This window comes from Pteronotus mesoamericanus, unplaced genomic scaffold, assembly GCF_021234165.1.
Source record: "Pteronotus mesoamericanus isolate MK-2021 breed Mesoamerican mustached bat unplaced genomic scaffold, CSHL_Meso_final contig_32, whole genome shotgun sequence".
Taxonomy (NCBI): Eukaryota; Metazoa; Chordata; class Mammalia; order Chiroptera; family Mormoopidae; genus Pteronotus; species Pteronotus mesoamericanus.
In genome coordinates this window covers 7,222,190-7,243,887 of record NW_026555134.1, presented here as the reverse complement: position 1 = coordinate 7,243,887, position 21,698 = coordinate 7,222,190, and the positions used below count along the sequence as shown (strand labels likewise).

The 21,698-nt window shown below is 34.1% G+C and overlaps 1 protein-coding gene across 5 annotated transcripts in view; it reads left to right on the top strand.

Moving 5' to 3' along the window:
- The window catches only part of CLCN3 (chloride voltage-gated channel 3), a 66,948-nt gene that overhangs the window by 12,867 nt on the left and 32,383 nt on the right, over window positions 1-21,698 (top strand). For 2 of the 5 annotated variants that reach the window (XM_054576059.1, XM_054576061.1), the window contains exon 3: window positions 20,751-20,908. In XM_054576059.1, coding sequence (XP_054432034.1) covers window positions 20,751-20,908 — 158 coding nt within the window. Of the gene's footprint in view, window positions 1-7,555; window positions 7,783-18,450; window positions 18,518-20,750; window positions 20,909-21,698 lie in introns of those variants that run through there. The other 3 variants (XM_054576060.1, XM_054576063.1, XM_054576062.1) reach the window with 3 other exon arrangements.

Here is a 21,698-nt window from a genome sequence, read left to right as displayed (position 1 = left end):
TGAATACAAGATTTCCAAATTTAATTTTTGCCTGAAAGCTCAAATTTTATTATTGGCAACAAATACTGTTTATTGTTTTACTTGAAGAGACAGTTTCAGTTGATTCATTTTGAGAAAAAAATGTCTATCAGATATCTGTAGTTTGTGTATCAGTTGCGTGTTTGACTAAAAATGATGTTCCATGAAAAATGTTTAGCTGCAACTCAAAAATCAACACAAATGATTGTTTTCAAGATGGAACCATTGTTCAACAGTATTAGCGAATATGTTTTATGTATTCTTCCCATTTGTCACACAGAATATTAAAAATGATGTATATTCAAGAGTTACAATTTAAAAGAATGAATACATTTTTATGTAGGACATTTAGAAGGGAAACAGGCCTTTTGTTTTTTGGGCATGCGTGGGGGAAAGAATGCAATGGCTACTAGTCTGTTTCGGTGCTACTGCTTTAATTTGTACTACATGTAAGCCATTTTTACCTAGTATTCCTTTAGTACCATAAATAGAATGAAAAAGGCAAAGAGCATTGTGTAGATTGAATAATGACCCCTACATCATAATTACTTTACATGATAAAGGGGATTTAGTGGTTTTGAATTAAAAGAGAAGATGGAGTTTATTTAGGATTGTCCTGGTGACTCCATGGTAATCACAAGGGTCCTTAACAGAAGGAGGCAGAAGGATTAGAGTTTGAAGGAAGAAGTTAGAGTGGTAGGAGGAAGGGGACAGGAGTCAAGGAATGCGGGCCGCCTCTAGAAGCTGGCAAAAAACAAGGAGGCAGGTTCTCCCCTGAAGCCTCCAGAAGGAATGCAGCCCTGCAGACACCTTGATTTTAGACTTCTGACTTCCAAATTGTGATAGAATCGATTTGTATTGTTTTAAACTGCTAAGTGTGTGGTAATTTGTTATAGTAGCAGTGGGAAACTGATAAAATATATCACTTAAATACATAAATGATTTTTTATGAACTAACCTTACAGACCCCCTGAAATGATCTTGGGGATCTTCAGGGTCTGTAAAATACACTTGACCACACTTTGAGAACTCTGTTTTAAGGTGAGCTAGCTGCAAAATGCATGTTGGACAACTGAGGAAGGTAACTTGTGTATCATAATATAAGTTATAAGATGGAAGGGCTTATATAAAAAGGATAAAAATCTGTCTATATAATATGATTCCATTCTCTTAAAATGTTACATATACCCACACACATATTTAGCAGGGAGAAATACACCAAAATAAGGATTTTTTTCTTGGTGATAGAATATGGGTGCTTTTTCTAGTCAATGCCTTGCAGTGTTTTCCAAATTGCCATCAGTTGATAAAACTGCACATTTATAAAACTTAGTCAAAAACTTTCAAGTTATTATAAGATATATTTTTCAGTGTAGGAGGCTAGAACATACAGGGTCTGGCAGAAGTAATGTCTACTTGACTGTGGTTGGTAGAGTAATAATATGGGTGTAATAATTTATAGTTTAAATTTGCACATTTCACCTAAAATGTCATATGGTGTGCTTGAGTGTGATATTATTATGTTACAGAATTACATGCTTATGATTTTGTAATAAAAGATTTTTGTAATAATAAAGGGGCATTATTTGTTCTGGACCTTGTATTTTATTAATAGTTTGCTAACTTTATACTTTTTAAATTATTTAGTCATATGGCAAATGAAACTTTTTTGTACTCTTGTTGGCAGTGGGAAAGCACCAGCATGTTACTGGCAGTTGGACCTGGGTTCAGCACCCTCAGTCCTTGAGCTCTGGCTAGGAAAGAATTCAGAGCCAAGACTCACATATGAGCAAAAGGTTATTTAGGAAGTCACAGAGGTAGAAGTGAGTTGTGGAAGAAGTGAGCCAGTTGGGCTGCATGGGCTTAGGAAAAAAGTTACAGAGCCAAAGGAAGGGCCTTTGGAGCTTAGGAGAAGGAAAAGCAAAGAGACACACCTAAAGGAAGAAGGCTTGTGTGGTGAAAAAAGGGGAGAGGGGGAGAGAGAGAGTGGGTCCTCAGTCCTAAGGGCTTTTATGTGCTCTCTAAAGGCAGGGGTCTTAGTGGAGGTCCCAGGGAAGGATCTCAGTGGAATATTCATCATCTTTTACAGGTGTGGTCTCGTCTCTACCACCCTGAGGGTCGTGGTCTCTACTGATTAGCTAACACTAGGGGAGGGTCTCTTAGTCATTGCATGTGGTCCTGATGCCAGCCGTGGTGCCACTCTGTCTGGTTTCTAGTCCTGGAGCTGAAACACAAGGAAAGCCTAAGTGTCATCCCTTGTTTGACCAAAATTCTGACTCTGGTCAGCAGATCTGAGGCTTTGTTCTTCAGATTACTTGATGTGGGCCAGCCTTGTTGTCCTGAGGGCCTAATGCTTAAGGGAGTGGTCACTCAAGGGCTTGTATGAGAGTCTCCTGAGGCTATTCTCCGGCCCCTTTGTACCACCTCTAAGGGGATCTACCACTGGAATAGCAACATGCTAGGAGAGGAAAGGTCAGGGGAGGGTCCAAACTGCATGACCAGTGATATGAAAGGCCAGGGGGTCTAAACTTCAATAAGCTAGGGGAGGAAAGACCACGCTGGGGACGAGACCTTGTTTTCTCAGTTTTGCCTGTTGCTAGGCACTCAGGACTTGATGCCCTGTGACATTCCATACCTGACCTATCGTCCCTACTCTGCTCATGCTTGTCTAATTGCCTACTACACTCTTGTACTGGGCCTTGTAATATTAGGTTTGGGCTTGTGCCTGGCTGTCATATCTCCAGGTTTCTCTTCATGTTCCTTTGCCTGTAATACCAATTGTTACTTGTATGTTGCTTCTTATGTCAGACCTCATTTCCTATAGAAAGCCTTACCTGGCTTCTCAGGTTTGGGTTAGGGCCCCTTCTGTGTATTGCTTCTGTTGTGTTTGCTTTCTTGACTTTCCTTATTTGTTTTATTTGTTTATAGCTCTCCTTCTTCCTGGATTTAGCTACATATTTCTTTAGTATAATTATCCTACTAATTCTTGTTGGCTTACGAGTAAAAGTCATTTATTTTTCTATCTGCATAGTTCTGTTTAGAGCTGATGTATTATATATTGAGTACATATTTTAACTCTTGATGAGCAATCTTACTTTCCTTATTTTTAATCTTTGTGGGGAGGGAGTATTAGTAATATCATGGACAGCCATATATGCTATTTATTTCATCCACCGTTCTTATAGTGTCTAACATGTGGGCTTGCACACAGTAGAAGCTCATTAAAAGTTTGCTGTTTTGAAGAATATTCATCTATTTAACATATTAGCTAGTCATGTTTTATAATTTTTAGCAGTCTCTTTTCCTTTTTATTTATTGAACTAGTATGGGTAGATAAGTTTCTTTTCTGTGGGCACCTATGAAGCTGGTAGGATATTCAGTGGAGTAACAGGAACTGTATCATTCACCCATATTATTACAATTATGTTGCTCAAGGGCCCACCAAAGTGGTAGTGTCATTCAGGAGGAAAAAGGCAGGGGAGGGAAGGTACTGGCTATATTAATATTTAGCTTCCTGACATTAGTCAGTGCCATCACTTCTGGTTTTCCGTTTTCTAACCTGATAAATGAATGCAAAATATTTATTCCGCCTCCCCAACTCAGATACCTTTTATTTCTTCTTCTTATCTGATTGCTGTGGCTAGGACTCCCAGTGCTATGTCGAATAAGAGAGGTGAAAGCGGACATCCCTGTCTTGTTCCTGATCCTGAGGGAAACACTTTAGTTTTTGCCAGTTGAGTATGATGTTAGCCATGAGTTTCCCATATATGGCATTTATTATGTGGAGGAATGTTCCTTTGATTCCCACTTTGCTGAAAGTTTTATCAAAAAATGGGTGTGGATTTTATTAAATGCTTTTTCTCCATCTATTGATATGATCCAGTGATTTTATCTTTCATTTTGTTTATGTGATATCCACAAATCAATAAATGTGATATATCGTACTAACCTTGCATTCCTGGAATTAATCCCACTTGATCATGGTGTGGAACTTATTAATGTATTGCTGGATCCAGTTTGCTAATATTTTGTTGAGGATTTTAGCATCTATGTTTGTCAGGAATATTGACCTATAAAATTCTTTGTAGTGTCTTTATCTGGTCAAAATGAATACATTCCTAGAAAAATATAGTCTTCCAAAATTGAATCAGGAAGAACCAAAAAATCCGATTAGACCAATTACAACTAATTAAGTTGAAGTTGTAATAAAAAAACTCCCAACAAACAAAGTCCTGAACCGGATGGGTTCTCAGGTGAACTTTACCAAACAGCTACAGAAGAGCTCACACCTATCCTTCTCAGACTATTCTAGACAATTCAAGAGGAGAAAGACTCCCAAACTTATTCTACAAGGCCAGCATTATCCTAAGTCCAAATCCTCTTAGTATTCTTTAATTGATAAACCCCCTAATCTGCTCCTTGGCTCTAAATTCCTACTTCCTTGTTGTATTGGGAATTGAGCCAAGTTCTATATCTAGGTCTCTTTTCCCCCATTGCGATAGTCCTGAATAAAATCTGTTTTTACCGTTTTAATTACTGTCCAGCTCTGGTTTTTCTTTGACTATATATACTTCATTTTGTATCTATAAAATATAAGAATTCCTTTAAGGTTATTATCACATCTAAAATATGAATAATTTAAAAAATCAAATATCTAGTCTATTTCATATTTTCCCAGTTGTTTCATAAAAAATTGTTTTGTTATTAGTTCTCTAGCACCCTCCCTCCCCTCCCTTGTTTTCCTTACTATTTATTTGTTGAAGAAATCCAGTCATTTGCTTCTTAATTTGGGTTTTCCTGGTTAAGTTCCTGAGCATCTTTTAACATGTTTCTTTGTTTTCTGTATTTCCTATAAATTGGTAGTTAGATCTAAAGGCAAAAATCAGTTTTTTAAAGTAATTCTAATGTAGATTTCTTGGATCATGTGTTTTAGGAAGGGTTTAAAGTTTGAGCATTATAATACTATAGTCATAGTATATGTTGTCTGTATAGTTATAATTCCCCAGTCATCTGTTGTCATCTATTTGGCCTCCCCGATTAATAAGCCTCAGAGAGGTGATTTATCCAGTATCTCACAGCAAGGTGAAGTTAGAATCTAGAGTGCATTTGGAAGTAGGAAGATCTTCCCCTTCTGAATTTTAAGTTCCTTTGTGTGTGACCACTTCAGCGTTTTTGTTCTTCACAAGTTCTATCCCAAGCTTCTTCCCAGCCCCCACCAGCTGAACTTAGGAACTCTTGAATTTATCTTCTGTTCTCTTTCCACTTTAGACCCACTCTAATTGTAGTTCCTTTTATTTACCTGGTAGTGCCTGACCCATGTGTCAAAGTTTCCTTTGGTCACACCTTCCAGTCTACTTTATCCTTTTCTAAAGTGTAACTGGAAAGCACTTTAGCTTCAGTGATAACTTTTTTTAAGAAAAATTAGCAGCCATGGGTCCCCATAAGCATGAACGATTTATTTTTGAAAATTTAAAAAATTTTTATGAAAGTAATATATTTATGTAAAAAATTAAATATATGTTTAAAAACTTAAAACAATGTGGAACTATAAAAAGTAAAAACTAAAGTGCCATCGTCTCCCCCACTTTCCACCTCATTCCTTCCTCAGTGATGGCAGTTGTTAAGAGTTCGATGTGTCTCATTCTAAACTGAACTCTAAAAATATGTACAATTTATATATTGTATAAACATGCACACATATTTTGTTAACTAAAAATAATTCATAAATAATTATTTACTCATGGTACAAAACTTTCACTTATGCAGTACTGTCAGTATATTTTATAGGAAGATATTCCTCCCCCTCTAGTTAGTGCTGGCTAGCTGTCATTTACTTTTTCCTTTGTGAGAAAGTTGCAAATTAGGAAAGACAAGAGAGGGTTTACAAATACCAGGAAAACTTGTAGATAGGTTTTCATTTTATATAAAGGCATGAAAGAATGTAAATAGCATCATAAAAATTAAATTATTTATAAATGTCATACAGCATATATTTTTTAAAAGTTTTATAACAGTAGAACTTACTTATCAAATGACCACAAAGGACCATATTTAATGTAGTAAGGTTAGCTCTTTGTCAAGGCGTTCCTTTTTTAAAAAAATTATTTCCAAGAAAATTAAAAAAATACAAAAAACAAAAAATCACACACAGCAATATGAACATTAATATCTAGAATCTGAATTAGATAGACTATTCCTATGGCATTAATTCTAGTCTATGTTCCTTTCTTAAAACCCCTTTCCCCAAATCCCAATTAGGATTTCATGAGAAGGTCTGCCTTTCTGAGGTTCAAACTTTTTGAAATATAAAACCCTTATTTAACCAAATTTAAAAATACCCCAAGTAACAAAATGTACTAGACAAAGTGAATAGAATTTCTCTTCTCTTTACTGCCACGTGAGTCCTTTCTTTTTTCGTTACCCCAATTTTTATATAAATGCCTTGAATTGGACTGGACGTTAGAGGTTGGCTCATTCAACACTTAGGAAAACACATTTTTCAGAATCTCTGAGTCTTACGAAATTGCTTCTAGTGAATAGGATGTTTTTATTTAGTGGCACTGTAACAATATTGCTATTTCAGAAGCCGAATCTCTTAGTACAGAGGAATCACCTCAAGGGTAGCTGTAAAAATTATGAGCGTTAGCTTTATTTTTTTAATGGCAGTATGAAACAAAAAGAATTGCTTTCCTTCTGAATTTCATAAAAATTTCCAGGAAAGACACAATTGGAGTTAACCTTTTGAGACATATTTTACTAAAAGCCTTTTGTTGTTTTTAAAGCACAAAATATTTGTGAGGTAGGGAAATAGTGAGATAGAATAGGAAAATCTCCTACCTAGTAAATTTCCTTTTGCGTTTCTCACAAACAGTAGCCAAGTTACTTATTATGTTGATAAGTTTTCTTTCTCCTCAAAGCTAGAATGTCTTAACTAGTTAGTTCTTAAAAGGAAACAAGAGGCTGCTTAAGGGGATTAGTGAGATAAAATACCATTCAACTGCTCAGTTACTAAATATTTTGAACCCACAAAGAAGCCTGAAGTACATTTAGATCATTAAAAATTGATTTTTAAAACAAAGTCTCTTGAAGCTTTTGATATGTTCTAGTTCCTTATGATTCATGTGACAATATTGTATAAAAATTAGTTCATTTATTATAAAAATCATATAACCTTATGAGAGTGTTGCTCCCATTTTTCTACATTGGAAATGAAAAGGGGCATTGTCTATATCCAGAATTTCCTTTCACATCTCTATATTAAAAATTTTGATCTTCTCTATATTTATCTTAAAATCAGAAAGAAATAATGTGCTGTTGTCTTACTGTAGTTGCTACCCGTGCTGTAGAAGCTGTATTGTGAGTGCTTTAAAATTCTCAAACCAGTTTTGTCTGTTATACTTGGAGCTTAGTCATCATAATACGTAGCAGGACCTGATTAAGAAGGCTGTTCCGCCTCTAAGCCTCGCTAGATTGTAGCCACTAGCAACCAGGCTGCAATAATTTCCCTTTGATGACATCATCCACTGTGGAAGAACACTTGCTTCAGCGAATTGAACTACATACAGTTCTAACCCTCATCAAATATGGCATCTCCTTTGCCTGCTGCAGCAGGCGGGGAAGAAATGCCACTGTCTTTTTAAGCTAGTAAGCTTTTCTTTTTCTTCTTCTTTTTAAAAATTCTAATCATGGATGCCTCTTCTGATCCTTATTTGCCTTATGACGGGGGAGGAGACTATATTCCCCTGAGGGAATTACATAAAAGAGGTAATACCATCCCTTTGCTATGAATCTTCTGTTGGTATGTTTTGCATGCGGCTGGGTGGTTCTCTCATTTAAACACGTTCTCGATTGTCCTTTAAATACTGCAGGTGTTGTTTAGTTGACCTGGGTTGTTAGTAAGGAGCAAATGAAACCTTTTGGATGTTGTGTAGTCCTTGATTGTTTTCTCTGTGCAGATTAGTACTGCTTCAGATCACATCGGACTCTGACTCCATGTTCTGTGTGAAATCCTCTTTCTATTTAACTGGGAAAATGAATTAATCTGCTTTCACAGCTAACTAATGTGGTGTCGGTTGACACCTATAAAATAATGTTTTACTTCCTTCGGAAAACTTACGTTTCCTTTAATTTACACGAGAAATAAAGTGTGTGCCTATGTACCATTATATTTCAGCTGGTGCCAGTTACCATGTAGCTTTCATACCACAACGTAAATTTATAGTAAAAGCTCTAAAGCTCTAACAGCATTTTAGAACACTGAAACGACAATAAAGATGAACACATTTTTATATTAATATTTTTCATATAATATGCATTTCAACTGATTGGCATTAACTATATTGTCTTACCCAGGTAGCTTTTAAAAATTGATATAATAAAAATATTTAGGGTAATTTTTACACATCAGAAAAATAATACTCCAATAGTTTGTAAAAAACTAGGAAAACACTCAGCATTCATATAACTATTTTGGCAGTTCCTGTTAAGGTCTTCTTAAATCTGATTACATGTTAATTAAACTGCTTTTTATTCATTTTTGTTAAACTGGTTATACTAAAAATAGACCTGGCAGTTGTTGTTCTAGCAAAGAGAAAAAGAAAGAAAAGAAAAATTGAACCTAAAGAGAACTATTTTAGATGGATGACTTTATATATGAGCCACATTAGTTTGAATTACCTCATAGTATTATAAACTCATTGTACAGTTTAGTCCAACCTTTAATTTATGAAATAAAGAGTCATGATTTTCCAGAGCATATTTATTGTATTTTACTTACAGTTTTTATTCTCATAACACTTTTTTTTACTGTTCCATTAGAATTAAAAAGTTAATATAGTCAACAAATATTTATTGGTTACATTGCCTACTAGATCCTATTTTAGGCTCTGAACAGTTATAACATTATATATCTATAGTATTCTGTTAGTAAAAACTTGCTTTTCAGATTTTGGAAAAAATTTTGTGACAATCATGTTATATATACAGCATTGTGCTTCTCTTACAGTCACCCTTTTAATAAAATTTATATATAATTATATATAAAATTATATAATTTCATAATTGGGGAAATACCTAAAAGCATAAAGAAAATAAAAATTTCTCATAATCTCACCACTTGGAACTGTTGGGGTTTTTCCCTCCCTCCAATGCTTAATGTGTTCATTAACTCTACTTTTTCCTATGTTACCATCATCCTTTTTCTGGTAAGGTTTTCTTTAAACAGGAAACAACTTAGATGAATGGTGACTGTTTAAATGTCCCAGTATTTGCTAGTTAGTAATTAATTAAACTGTAAAACAAGACTAGCTGTTTTTTTTGGGCTATTACAACATCTGTTTGTTGATGATGATAAACCAGAATACCTAGGCTTGGGAAATTTAAATTATCAGTGTTAGGCTAACAGTCTTCAACAGAATTTATCACAGAACTTACTTACGGAGTTCATCTCTGTATAAAATATGCAAATAATAAGAAATAAGCCAAAGTTTATGTGAGAATAGGCATGGTTACTGATATGGTTATTACTAAAATATAGCCTTTTGTTTCTATTATATATTCATAAATAACCCCTTAGGAATCTTGCTTAAGGTCTCTTGGCAGCCCAAATAGTTTCCTTGTTCCTTGTTGTAGTACTGATGAATCAGTTATATTAGGTTTACTTGACTGTACTGCAGTATCCTAGTATCTGTGGGTAAGACGTTATTTGTTTTTAATAATTTATAAGCTATTGTAGCCATGGGTCAGCACAAAGGAACTGAAGATACGGAGATAAGCAACTAATATAAATCAAGAAAACTGAGTCAAGACAAAATTACAATGACTAGAAATATCTCTTCAGGCTGATAAAGGGTGAAGAGGCAGATAATGAAAGTACGAAATTGTAAAGGATACCAGTAAAGGAAACTGAAACCCGGAGTTCTTGAGTTAGGGATTACCTTTGTGGAGTGAATTAAATTTAATACTACTTTTGTTGGTGAGATGGTAAATGATGTAGCTTCCTACTTAAGTGACTAATATAGAGCCTGGAAATGTCAGTAGATTAAAAATAGAATTAGTTAATATATTATTGATAGATTAGAAATTATGACATTTTAGAATTAGCCATCTCTTGGTGTAAATTTCCTATGTAGAAACTATCAAGTTCTTCTATAAAATGGCTCTTTCATTTTTATAGGAAAAAAAAAAACTTCCTTTATTTGGATTGTCAGTTTTATACTTTGACATTTTTCTTAATTTTTTTCAAGAGGTTTAATTAGTTTGGGGGGCTCAATCCTTTCTTCTGCCAGACCCTGTCATGGATTTGATCTTTTGGGTCTTGAGCCTCCATTTATTCCAACTAATCTTTAAAAATTATTTTAATATTAATTGTTTCATTCAAGGAATTTATTGAGCTCTTGTGTATATATATAAGGCACTACTGGATGATGTGGAGAAAGATAGTGGTAGTAATGGTAATATTAATAATAGCTAACACTTAGTGTAGAATTCACTGTTTGCCAGATGCTATTTAAGTGCTTTAGGTGGATCAGTTAATCCATCTAAACACTCATAACAACTCATATAATCCTTAAAATGAGTATAGCAACTCATTTTAATCCTTGTTGCAGACTTGAGAAGTGTAGGTGCTGTTTTAATTCCCGTATTTCTGTTGACGAAACTGAAGTAGGGAAATGATAAAAGTCAGGATTTGATCCAGATAATTTGGATCATACTCTAATTATGGATATATACTATTTTTTACTATATATACACGTAACAACTTGGCATTTTGAGTCTGGAAGGGACATAAGAAGGCTTCCCAAGTTTAAAAACAAAGAAACAAGACCCCAAGGAAGTTAATAAATTTCTAGTAATTTCCTGGACTTTAGAAGAGGAAAAGATGAGTCCCCTTTTGACAAGTGTTTTCAAAGTAGGCCAAGTCTTCAAGTACCCAAGGGAATTTGATATGATGTTTCTAGGAGAGAGGATAGAATTGAGTACATGCTTTGGTGGGAGTAACTTTTGTTGTATCTCAGTGTGTCATAAAAGGGGTAACACAGAAAGGTAGAAGGTAGAAGAGTGCCGGCTTCTAAAGGGAACTTGAATGCCATACTGATAACTGTCTTAAACCACATAAAGTGTGACCTTTCTATTGAAATAAAAGTTTTGGAGTCTTTTTTTTAAGTTTATACCTGAAATCATTTCTTGACATTTAATAGTTTCAGAGATTTATTGAAGTAGTGTTTTTGTTCGTATTATGACATATGGATATGTTCATTTTAATTCCCTCCTAAACATATTAGTAGTTTGTATTTTTTTGCACATTATTTGGAAATCCAGGTGCTAGATGATATTCTTATTGCTATAGGGACATTTTGTAGGCTTTATGTAAAATGATTTTAAGAATCAGATTGTTACTGTACTTCTGTTACTTCCAGTCTTTTAGCCAACTAGAAAATTAAATCTTTTCTTACAAATTAATTCATCTAAGTGTCTATAAATTAAAAGAACAAATAAGTATTTCTTTATTTGATGTCAAAAACTCTTTGTATTCTAAAACAATAGTATAAAACAAAGACTGTCTTTAAATTTATTTGCCTACGGCATCTGAATTTAAAATCTTCAAAAAAATCTGGTTCATATTACTATCTCTAGCTCTGTTTTCTAAAAAGAACCTACACTTTACTATGGTTAATTTTATACCATCTCACTGCTGGCTGTAAGTCAGAAACGCTTTGTGTTTCAGAATTTCATGTGAGCAGATCTTTTGCATAGATTAGGTTTGTAAATTTGGCTTCCCCCGCCCTCCCCACCCCCCAGCATTGAGGTCTCTTCTTTGTGCCTACACAAAGTCAGAGACTGGTGGCTTAAATTGTATTTTAAAGTTTTGTTTTTGTCTTTTAATAAACTTATGTTTAATTTGTAGTTTCTTTGTAGACCTTTACAACCATAATTGGATCAAAAATGGATTTACTTTAGTGTTTGTCAACTTATTCTTTGTTCCATTTAAGAGAGCAAATTTCATAATTATTTTATTCATGTAATATATAAGTCATATATGCAAAGTTAATAAATGAACATGCAACTTCTTTTGAGTTATACAGATGTTCTAATATCCACTTTATTATCTCTACCTTTTATTTTCTGGTGGCAATAGATCAGAGAAGAAAACAGTGAATTGGGTAATGGGTTCAGCATTGCTGCTGATTGGTTTTGTGTCCTTGTTCAACTTCTTTGGAATCTGTTTTTAATTTCCAAGTCTTTGCAATTTAAATAGATGGCAGTTAAATATGACTATGGATGGCAGAACAGATTTAAAGAACATGTGCTTTATTTATCCTGTTCATTTATCCAGCAGACAGTTAATTGACCACCAACTAAGTCCTAGGCATGGTGCTTGCCATTCCCTTTTTATCTTTCATTTGGGAGTCTGCCAACATTCTGGAACTTTTTTATCAACTTAGAACATTTACTTTCCCCTTTCTCACCAGGATGACCATTTCCTATCAGTAAGGTGACAGGGGAGACAAATACATTGGGAACTAGACTTCCTGCTCTTAATATACAAAAGGAACTGAGTAGTTAGGGAATATGTAGAGTTTTGCATTTCTGTTTACCTTCTTCCATAATTAAAAAAAATTATTGTGTTTTGTGCATGTGTGGTGGGACAGTAATCTGAATTATGGGCTTAAATGTTAAGAAACACTGTGGTCATACCTTTTGAGATTAAACCCAGAGGTAATAAGTAGTAGTCTGAGTAAATAAACATATCCTGCTTTTTCATGTAAAATTATTATTTGGATATTCCCCTTTCCCCCAAAAAACTTAGGCTGATGAAGATGTGTGACTTTGGAATTTACTAATAAGCTCAGCTTAAGGTAACTGTGCAGTACTATTTTATAGCTCAGTTCACCAAATAGATATTAAGGACTAGTGGGTGGAAAGATAAAAGTTTTCATTTATGGGAAAGCAGATAATTTCACTAATGTCGTATTCTGTAGTTCAAGTCTTCCTCAAATTTCAGGTTTTAACATGTTGGTTAGGAAATCAATTGGGTTATGACCAATATTAAAAAAGAAAATAAAAAGGGAAAGTATCAGAGTATATGCCAAATAGTAAATATACTAAACATTGGTTTTACTTAGGTACATATCTGTATACTATGTCATTGAGAAATGTTTCTTGCAATAAGCCAGTCAAACAAGTTTGAAAACCAATTTCTTAAGTATATACCGAGGAAGGCAGTTAACTCTCTCTGGGGTAAATGTAGGCTTCTTGTGTCCAGAGATGAGTGGAACAGCCTGAGGATGAGAATAGGATGTGTTATTGTGTGCTAAAGCATATCATGTGAGTGCTGGTAACAAAGTAGTGCCCGTGACTGCTGTTGCACCATTTTTGTCATTGCAATATTTTCAATAATATAGGACAAGTGGCTTGGAACCAAAGGCAAAGAGGCATGATGGTAGTGATGGGGTAGGATTGTATTAATTGTCTGAAAGCTTACATGCATGTTCACAAATGTTTTGGGGAAGGTACCACCTAACTTGGAGAAGTCCACATGTCTTAAAATACACAAGAAAACAAACCATGAAATTATTTTTTAGGCAGTATTGCATAGTGGTGAGAAATGACTTTGGAATCAAACTGCTTGGAATCCCTGTTCCACTACTTATTAGCTTTGTAACTGGCCATATTTCTTGACTCTCTGTGCCTTATTTTTCTAATTTATAAAATAAGATAGTGATACCTATTTCATGGGGTTGCTATGAGGATTAAATGAGCTAATACATGTAAAGTGCTAAGAACAATGTCTGGCACACATTAAGTATTCAGTAAATGTTTTGTTATTATTATTTGACATTTGACAGATAACAGTGTCTGGCTTCTAGGTGGAAAAGATAATTTTAATTCTGATTTAGTCTGGTTTATCTGCTTTTTTTTTTTCTTTTGTCAGTTATGTGTGGTGTTTTACCTGCAAATTCATTGCCTAATCCAAGGTCACAAGGATTTACTTCTCTGTTTTCTAATAAGAGTTTTATAGTTTTCGCCCTTACGTTTTGGTCTGTGATACATTTTTAGTTAATTTTCATGTATGGTGTGAGGTAGGGGTCCAGCTTCATTCTTTTGCACATGGATAGCCAGTTGTCCTGGCATCATTTGTTGAAAAGACTGTTCTTTTACTATTGGTAAAAATACTACTTTAAATAATAACGAATAATTAAAATTTTTTCTACAGATAATACAAAAACTTTTTCTTCAGATTACAGGTATTAGTATATAATGAATTTGTGTTTACTTAGGTATGCATGAATTTTATAAAATTCTGTGTCTGGGGAAAAAATAGGCAAGGCATAAAGTCTTTTTATCAATAAAGTTATTATTACAAGAAAGCTACATGCCACTCACTGATTGGATAATTTTTCCTGCTTGCTGAGGCATTTTAGTGTTGGTGATACTTGAAATATGAAATATTGTTAGTGATATTTAATTTACATAATGCTCAGTTATGGAAAGGTTGGTCATTGACTACACTTTTTGGAAATTTGTTTCTGTGTCCATGTCAGGAATAATGAATTATGTTATCTATTAAAAATATCCAGGATTTTTGCTCAATATACAGTTGTAGCAGAACTTATTAGTCAAATTTGGAAGATTTCCCCCTCCTCTTTGTAATATTGTCAGTCTTATGGTTAAGATTAATACCTTATAAGTAATATAATGTAGCCTGATAAATTTTTAAATGCCAAAATATTGAGCAGAAACAATTGCTTTTATTGATTTCTTTATTTGTGTGACACAGAGAGAGAGAGAGAGAGAGAGAGAGAGTTTATTTCCAGTCCACATACCGTATTCCTAAAGTGGATGAGAAAACCCAGGTACCTAAAGGGGTTAGTGAGTAACTTGTGCTGGATCACATAGTTAATAGATGGCAGACTGGAATTTGACCTGAAAATGCATTAAGGTCATGGAATTTCTTTACTAGGACACTGAAAAGCTCTTTTCTCCAGTTTTCCTTGGTGCTGTTTTTCAACCATTAAGTAGTAGAGGGTAGTCACTGGCGTCTGGTAGTCAGACCTCCAGAAAAGTTTTGTTTAATTTTTCTTGAGTTAAATTTGGGAGCTACTACTTTCAGTTTGCACTTTCTTATAATCTATGATCTGGGGAATCTAGGTAGCAGGAGCTATCCTATTATCTTTTCGAAATTCAGTTGTTAAAATTAATAGACTCCTTCTGTCTTTGGATTACTCTGTTCAAGGTTTACGTTTCTAGGAGATAGAGTTTGATTAGTTTAACTTGGATCAAGTGCCTTTTTCTTAGCTGGGGAATAGAGGGTACCTTGATTGAGGCCCTCACCAGGACTGCATACAATAGAGGGATAGATGTTCCCCTAAAAATAATTGGATTCTGTTACAGAAAGAAGGGAACGGGTTACCATTTGGCAGAAACAAGGATCCATTACACAAATAACTCTAATCTGAGGACAGTTACTGGTTAATGTGTTTATTTGAAGTTTGGAGATATACCTGGTTATTAATATTGAATAGTGGGTATGGGGTTGGAGATAAAAAGGTAAGAACAAAAAAAAGTTAAAATTTTAAAAATTAATTGAAAAAGAGGATAAGTAAGTACACTACATATATGTCCATATACTGTTTGTAATGCAAACTAACCCAAAAGTTTAAAATATAGTATGTCAAAACATTTAAATATAGCAATCTGAAGTACATTGAAAGTGATGTGTATATGCACTTAATGATTTGAGATGGCCTTAGAAAGTATGCCTGGTAATGAAAATATGCTAAGTAATGAAAAGCTTATAAATAAGTGTGGCTACTGTAACCTCATCAATATTTTTGGTTTATAGAAAATGTTCAAGGGTGAAACCAGTTGCCAATCTGTTATAACTCTCATGTTGACTCAATTCTCTCTCTCCTTGCTTCCCCAGCAAACCTTATGTAGCTATGTAGAATTGGTTTTTCATCAGTTTGGTTTTCAATCCATGACGCTAAATTCATGTACAAACTCTAATAAGCCTTTTTACTTAAAGCCTTTTAAAACCCAGAAACCCGTCACTTAAAACTCAAAAGGCATTGACTTGTAAGATTTCGTTTTCTATGAGGGTTTCCAAAGCCTAAATTTGAAACTCAGAAGCCACATTCCTGAATCTTGCTCTCTAGGATCTGCTGTGTATTTCTGTTTCTGCAGCAGGGGCAGTCTCGCTGAGCTCCTGGGGGAAGATAGGTGGAGAGGCCGAGGAAGGACTGGTGGGTGAGGAACCCCGACTGTGAGGTTCCGAAAGGTATCCCAGCACATCTCTACCACTGTCTTCACAGATAAATAAATGAGAGCAGCATATGTTTTCCGAAGTGAGAAGTCCAGGGCAGACTGCATCATTTTGTGTTAATAAAATTCAATATAGGACAAGATTTTATTGAGGACAAAGAAAGGTGTGGTCGGAAGTGCAGCCTCACCACTTTTATTTCATCACATAAACTGCTTGGTCTTCTAGAGCTTCCTTCCCAATACCTGCTGTAGGAAAGCTATGTTATAATCTCCTAATTAACCAATTCTTGAAATATTATTTTAGGAATGAGATACATATTTTACATATGAGAGAGCTTTAATTTGTGCTTGTGGGATAGCCTACAGGTTATATGCTTCATTCATACATAAGATAAAGTTGACAGGTGACATTGGTTAACTTGTGCTGTTGCTTATAAAAATTTTATTAACACACATAATATAATTTATTTGTATTGATCTCATTTTAATATATATGTTAAACTTTATACAAATGTAGGTTGCAGTGAACTGTACAAAAAAGAAAATGGTAGGTTAGGAAACATAATATCTTTAAAATTACTCTTAATGTAGGATATGTAGGTATTCCTGTGATCGCATTAGAAATGAAGGTTCCCTACCCAGTTTAGAGTAGGATAGAAATCTTTTCTATTCTCCTTTTGTACTCCTCAGATTTCCATGTTTGGCAGAACAGGCTATGAAAGGAAGTGTATGAAGTTCACACATAAAGTAAAGGAAGTCGGAATACTGTTCTCATGGCCTGCTGATTCTTAAATTTCACTTAGCAATTTTTTTGCAATAACAGACTTTAAATTGAAAAATGCTTACTGATTTCACATTCAGTATGATACCTTTCAGTTGTCAGTAATAACCCAGTAAAATGAAAAAAGAAACAGGACAAAAGGAGAAAGGTTAAAGCCAGATTGAAATGTCTGCCTTCCTCCTCCTGGATATTCCATTTAATTATATTTATCAGAGCCCACAAAATATTCTAAGCAGCTCTATCTCAGCAAAAAGTTTATATATCATAACAAAATCTATCTTGTTTACTGTCCAAGCCAATTTCATAGCACCAGTCGTAATAAGCACCCAAACCTCTTTTAGAAATAATTTAGAGGGGAAGTCTCTTTCTGTGGGCTCCCTCAAAACCAAGAAGATCAATCAGTACTTCCCTCTGTACTATATGGTTTCAAACATCATTGCTATATCAGGTAGAAGTAAATAGGCATGAAGAGACAGGCTGACCTTCAAAGCAGTCTGTTGGGGACACAAAGTACTCTGGCTAATTTCCAATTTAACGTGTGCAGTGGCAGCCTTAGAAATTCCAAAGGACACAACATAAAAACCGCAAAACGTAATGCATTGATCCACAGGATCCTCTGGTTAAAAAAGTGTGAGTCCTATATTTCTGGTGTTTACATGTTTGGAATTACTATACATGTAGGTTACTGAGCTGAAAGATTAAAAGAAATGTACAGGCAGCAGTTTTCAGTGGAAAAAAGAATTAGTTTATTAGTTTTGGCGCCAGAATGCAGAATGGATGAGCTCGTGTTCCAAAATTCCCACCTTCTGGATGGTTTACATATGAGAGGCTTTATGGAGCAAAAGTCATGCCGTCATGAATAAGGGTTTGGGCTCTTAGTCTAAAGTGTGGGAAGGGAAGTAAATCGTGGTTCTTGAGGTGAGTTTCAGGGTCTCTGGGTCTGGTTTCATGCGGATGACGCCGGGGGGTCGTTTCACTTAGGAACTGAAACACAGTTTAGGGCATGATGTTATCTTCAGTTTAAGGAAAGCCATAACTTGTGACCATTGGTTAGGGCCTGGTCCTTGTTTCTTGCTGCCACAGGAAGTAAATAAAATGTAAGGGAAAGGGCTGAGGCTTATAGGGCATGTTGTGAAGAAACTGGATTGAGTGCTGGGGCTACCTGTTAAATCAGAATCATACATTATATCAGGACCTTTGGTTGTACATAGTTTACATGTCCGAGTAGTTTCTACAGAGTATTTGAAAGTCACTGAAGGCAAGACACATGGCTAATATAAATGTTTATTATGGTGCTGTTCCTTTTGCTACATTATAAAAATGAGAATGATAGTCTCCACTTTTCTACCTCCTAATTTTAAAGTCTAGTTGGAGGAATACATGCTTCGTTTCCTCTTCATCTACATTGGTGCAAACATTGAGGCTCGTAACATTTTCTTGGATGCACATTAACTGGTACGGAAATTTTGCTTTTTTATTTTTTGCATAGAACAGTAATAATTAAGATTAGTAATCCGTTTCTCTTAAACTCTATCCACAGAAGGGTACATAGAGGGGAAAGTTTGAAGTTTGCAAAATATATCATAGTATACATTTTTAAAACTTTTTCATAGTATACTTAAAAAACGTTTTCTTATTTCAGACTTATAGATGTTGAAAAATAGTGTACCCTTTACCAGATTCCTGAAATGTTAACATTTGTTACTTCTGCCTCTTGCTGTCATATATGCTGTCTAATATATAATATATATTAATACACATACACACATATGCACAAAATTATTTTTTTGTGAAGCATGTAAGAATAAGATGCAGATAGAATGCACTTTTACTCCTACATACTTCAATGTGTATTTCCATATGAAACAACATTCCCTTATATATAGCCACAGTACAGTTTTCAAAGTCATAAGTTTGGCATTGATCGGTACTATTATCTGAGCTGTAGGCTATTTTCAAAGTTGCTTGTTGTCTCACTGTATTCTTTAATAAAAAAGAAAAAAAACCCGTTTTTTTCCTGGTCCAGGATCTAATAATCCAGAAGTCTACTTTCACCTTTCACCTGAGTAAAACAGTTCCTCAGTCAAATTTTGTCTTTCATGACTTTGATATTTTTGAAGAATGCAAATCGTTTACTTTGTAGAATTTCCTCTAGTTTGGGTTTATCTTGTTTTTCCTTCTAAGAGTCAGTTAATGTATTTTTGGTTAGAGTACCACAGAGGTGATGTCATTATACCAGAAGTCCATAGAGGCTTTTGACACTTATCTCCAAAAACATTTTTTTAAATTACCAGTTATAATGTTGCATGGAAAGTAGAGTCAGAGATTCTCAAATTGGTCAAGATAGTATACATGCTCTTATTATATTTATTCTCCTGTTTTTTGTTTCTCTTAAGAAAATTTGTGGCCTTTCAGTTAGTTTTTACAAAGTGGACATTACTGAATAGCATGAGGATAGAAGGACGCAGAAAGTGCTGGTGTACTTGAAGCTCTAAGTATAAGGTTTAGAGTATATGTTTTATGGGAATGAACATGGGCCATTGCAGGGATTGACTTTTAAACCCTCAATCAAGAATGATAAATTTTTTATTCCTGGAGTACTTCTGCCAAAACACTGAAACCAATATACTATTCTCTTTTTAGAAGTTTTACAACTTCCAAGGCAAACATTCAAATATATTGAATAGAGACATAGGAGAGTACCTGTTTTATCTGGTGAAAGTAAATAGACATTTAAGTTTATTAGTATAATAGTCAGTACTTAATATATTGTTTAAAATGTTAACCCCTTCTCTATTAATGCTAGTTTCTACTGCCTCTTTGAATTATCAAGAAACAGAACTTGCAACCTGCAGTATAGTTTATTTGGCTTCTATCTTAGAATAAAAAAATTTGTTTTAGAGTTGCTCTTATTGCAACTCACCCTTCCCCTTTGCCCTCCAATTGATTTATGATAATCTCTTGCTTTAATCCAGGCAGAGTTTATAGTGATTGGGGAAAGTTCAGATTCTAGACTTGCCAGATGATAGTTTTGTAAAATAGCTTAATATTTATGATAGTTTACCTGTCAATAAAAGTGAGTCATTTTAAACCATCAGATTGCAAGTCTTAAAGTCAGAATAAAATAATCAAGTTTCTTGTGTTTTATTTTTACAATATTTGTTTAAACATTAGTATAGTGCTACTCTTTATATTCTATATCAGTTAGTTACATTTCCATTAAAATGACACATTTCTAAATTATTTTGGCATAAAATATATATTATTGCTACATAATTTGAAGATGTAATTCATAATCACTTATGCCAAAATCACCTATTTGAAATGAGGTACCAACTTTTCTAAGTTTTTAGGGCTTTAGAAAAATGTCAAATGCTTCTTTACTTGTATTATAAGGTATAGTATATTTCATGAAGATATTTAACATTTAACAATGATCTGTCCGAAGTTACTTAGCTGTCTAGGACTAGAATCTGTGAGGCAGGCTTATTTTTGATACTCTAGTACAAGTTTGAAAAGACACGCCATAATCACTTTGCCTTATTGCCAAATTTTGGATAATTTCCATTTTCTCTTTTTTTTGTAATTATGTCTAAGTGATACTGTTATTAATATACTTTTAAGAAGTTTACATAGTTCATCATTGTTTCTCATAAAACATAATCATTGTTCCTCTTTTGCTTTGTAGGAACTCATTACACAATGACAAATGGAGGCAGCATTAACAGTTCTACACACCTACTGGATCTTTTGGATGAACCAATTCCAGGTGTTGGTACATATGATGATTTCCATACTATTGATTGGGTGCGAGAGAAATGTAAAGACAGAGAACGGCATAGACGGGTAAGTATTTTCAGTCATTTTTAAAAATAATTAGGTCATTTAGTAATGTATTTCTTCCAGCGATCTCAGACTGCCAAAATATGTATTATACATTACATTTAAGCATTTTTTTTTTAGTTTGCTTATACCACATATCTTTCCAGAAAGAATTCGAGGTAGCTTAAAATCAAAAAAGTGTATAGTAACACAAAGTAGAAGAAAGGGAAAAACACAGCATATGATTTGGGGAGAAAATTAAGCCAAATTCAGGATTTGTAAGTCTGCATGATTTCTGGCTTTAATCAGCACAGCAACTATGCAAAAGAGGAAGCTTGTTACATAATCCTTATTCAAAAAGAAGAAACTTACTGGGAAGATAGTTTTATGGGGTTTTGGCTCTTTTATTTCTTTTTTCAGTTTTTGTTTATTTATTTTCTTTCTTCCCCTTTTTTCAGTTTTTAAATTCTGAGATATTTCTCAGATTAACATTGAGTATTATAATGAATCACTATTCCAAAAAGTGGCTTTTACTAAAAAGTACAACTGTGGATCTTTTTTGTTGTTGATTGTGACTTATCAGTACATTAGAATCCGAAAATAATTTTTTTAAATAATGAGAGAGGAAAAAACTCTTTGACAGTAAAATCTCAAATTCCAAAAAGCCGTTCATAGCTTTGGGGTCTTGTAAATGAAAATAACTGCTTGTACAAATTAGTTATAACCTTTATATTAATGTATATACATGGAGTTTGAACCTGCAATTGGAATTACATTGTTTATGAAAAGTACAGCTTCTGAGATTCACCGGTCA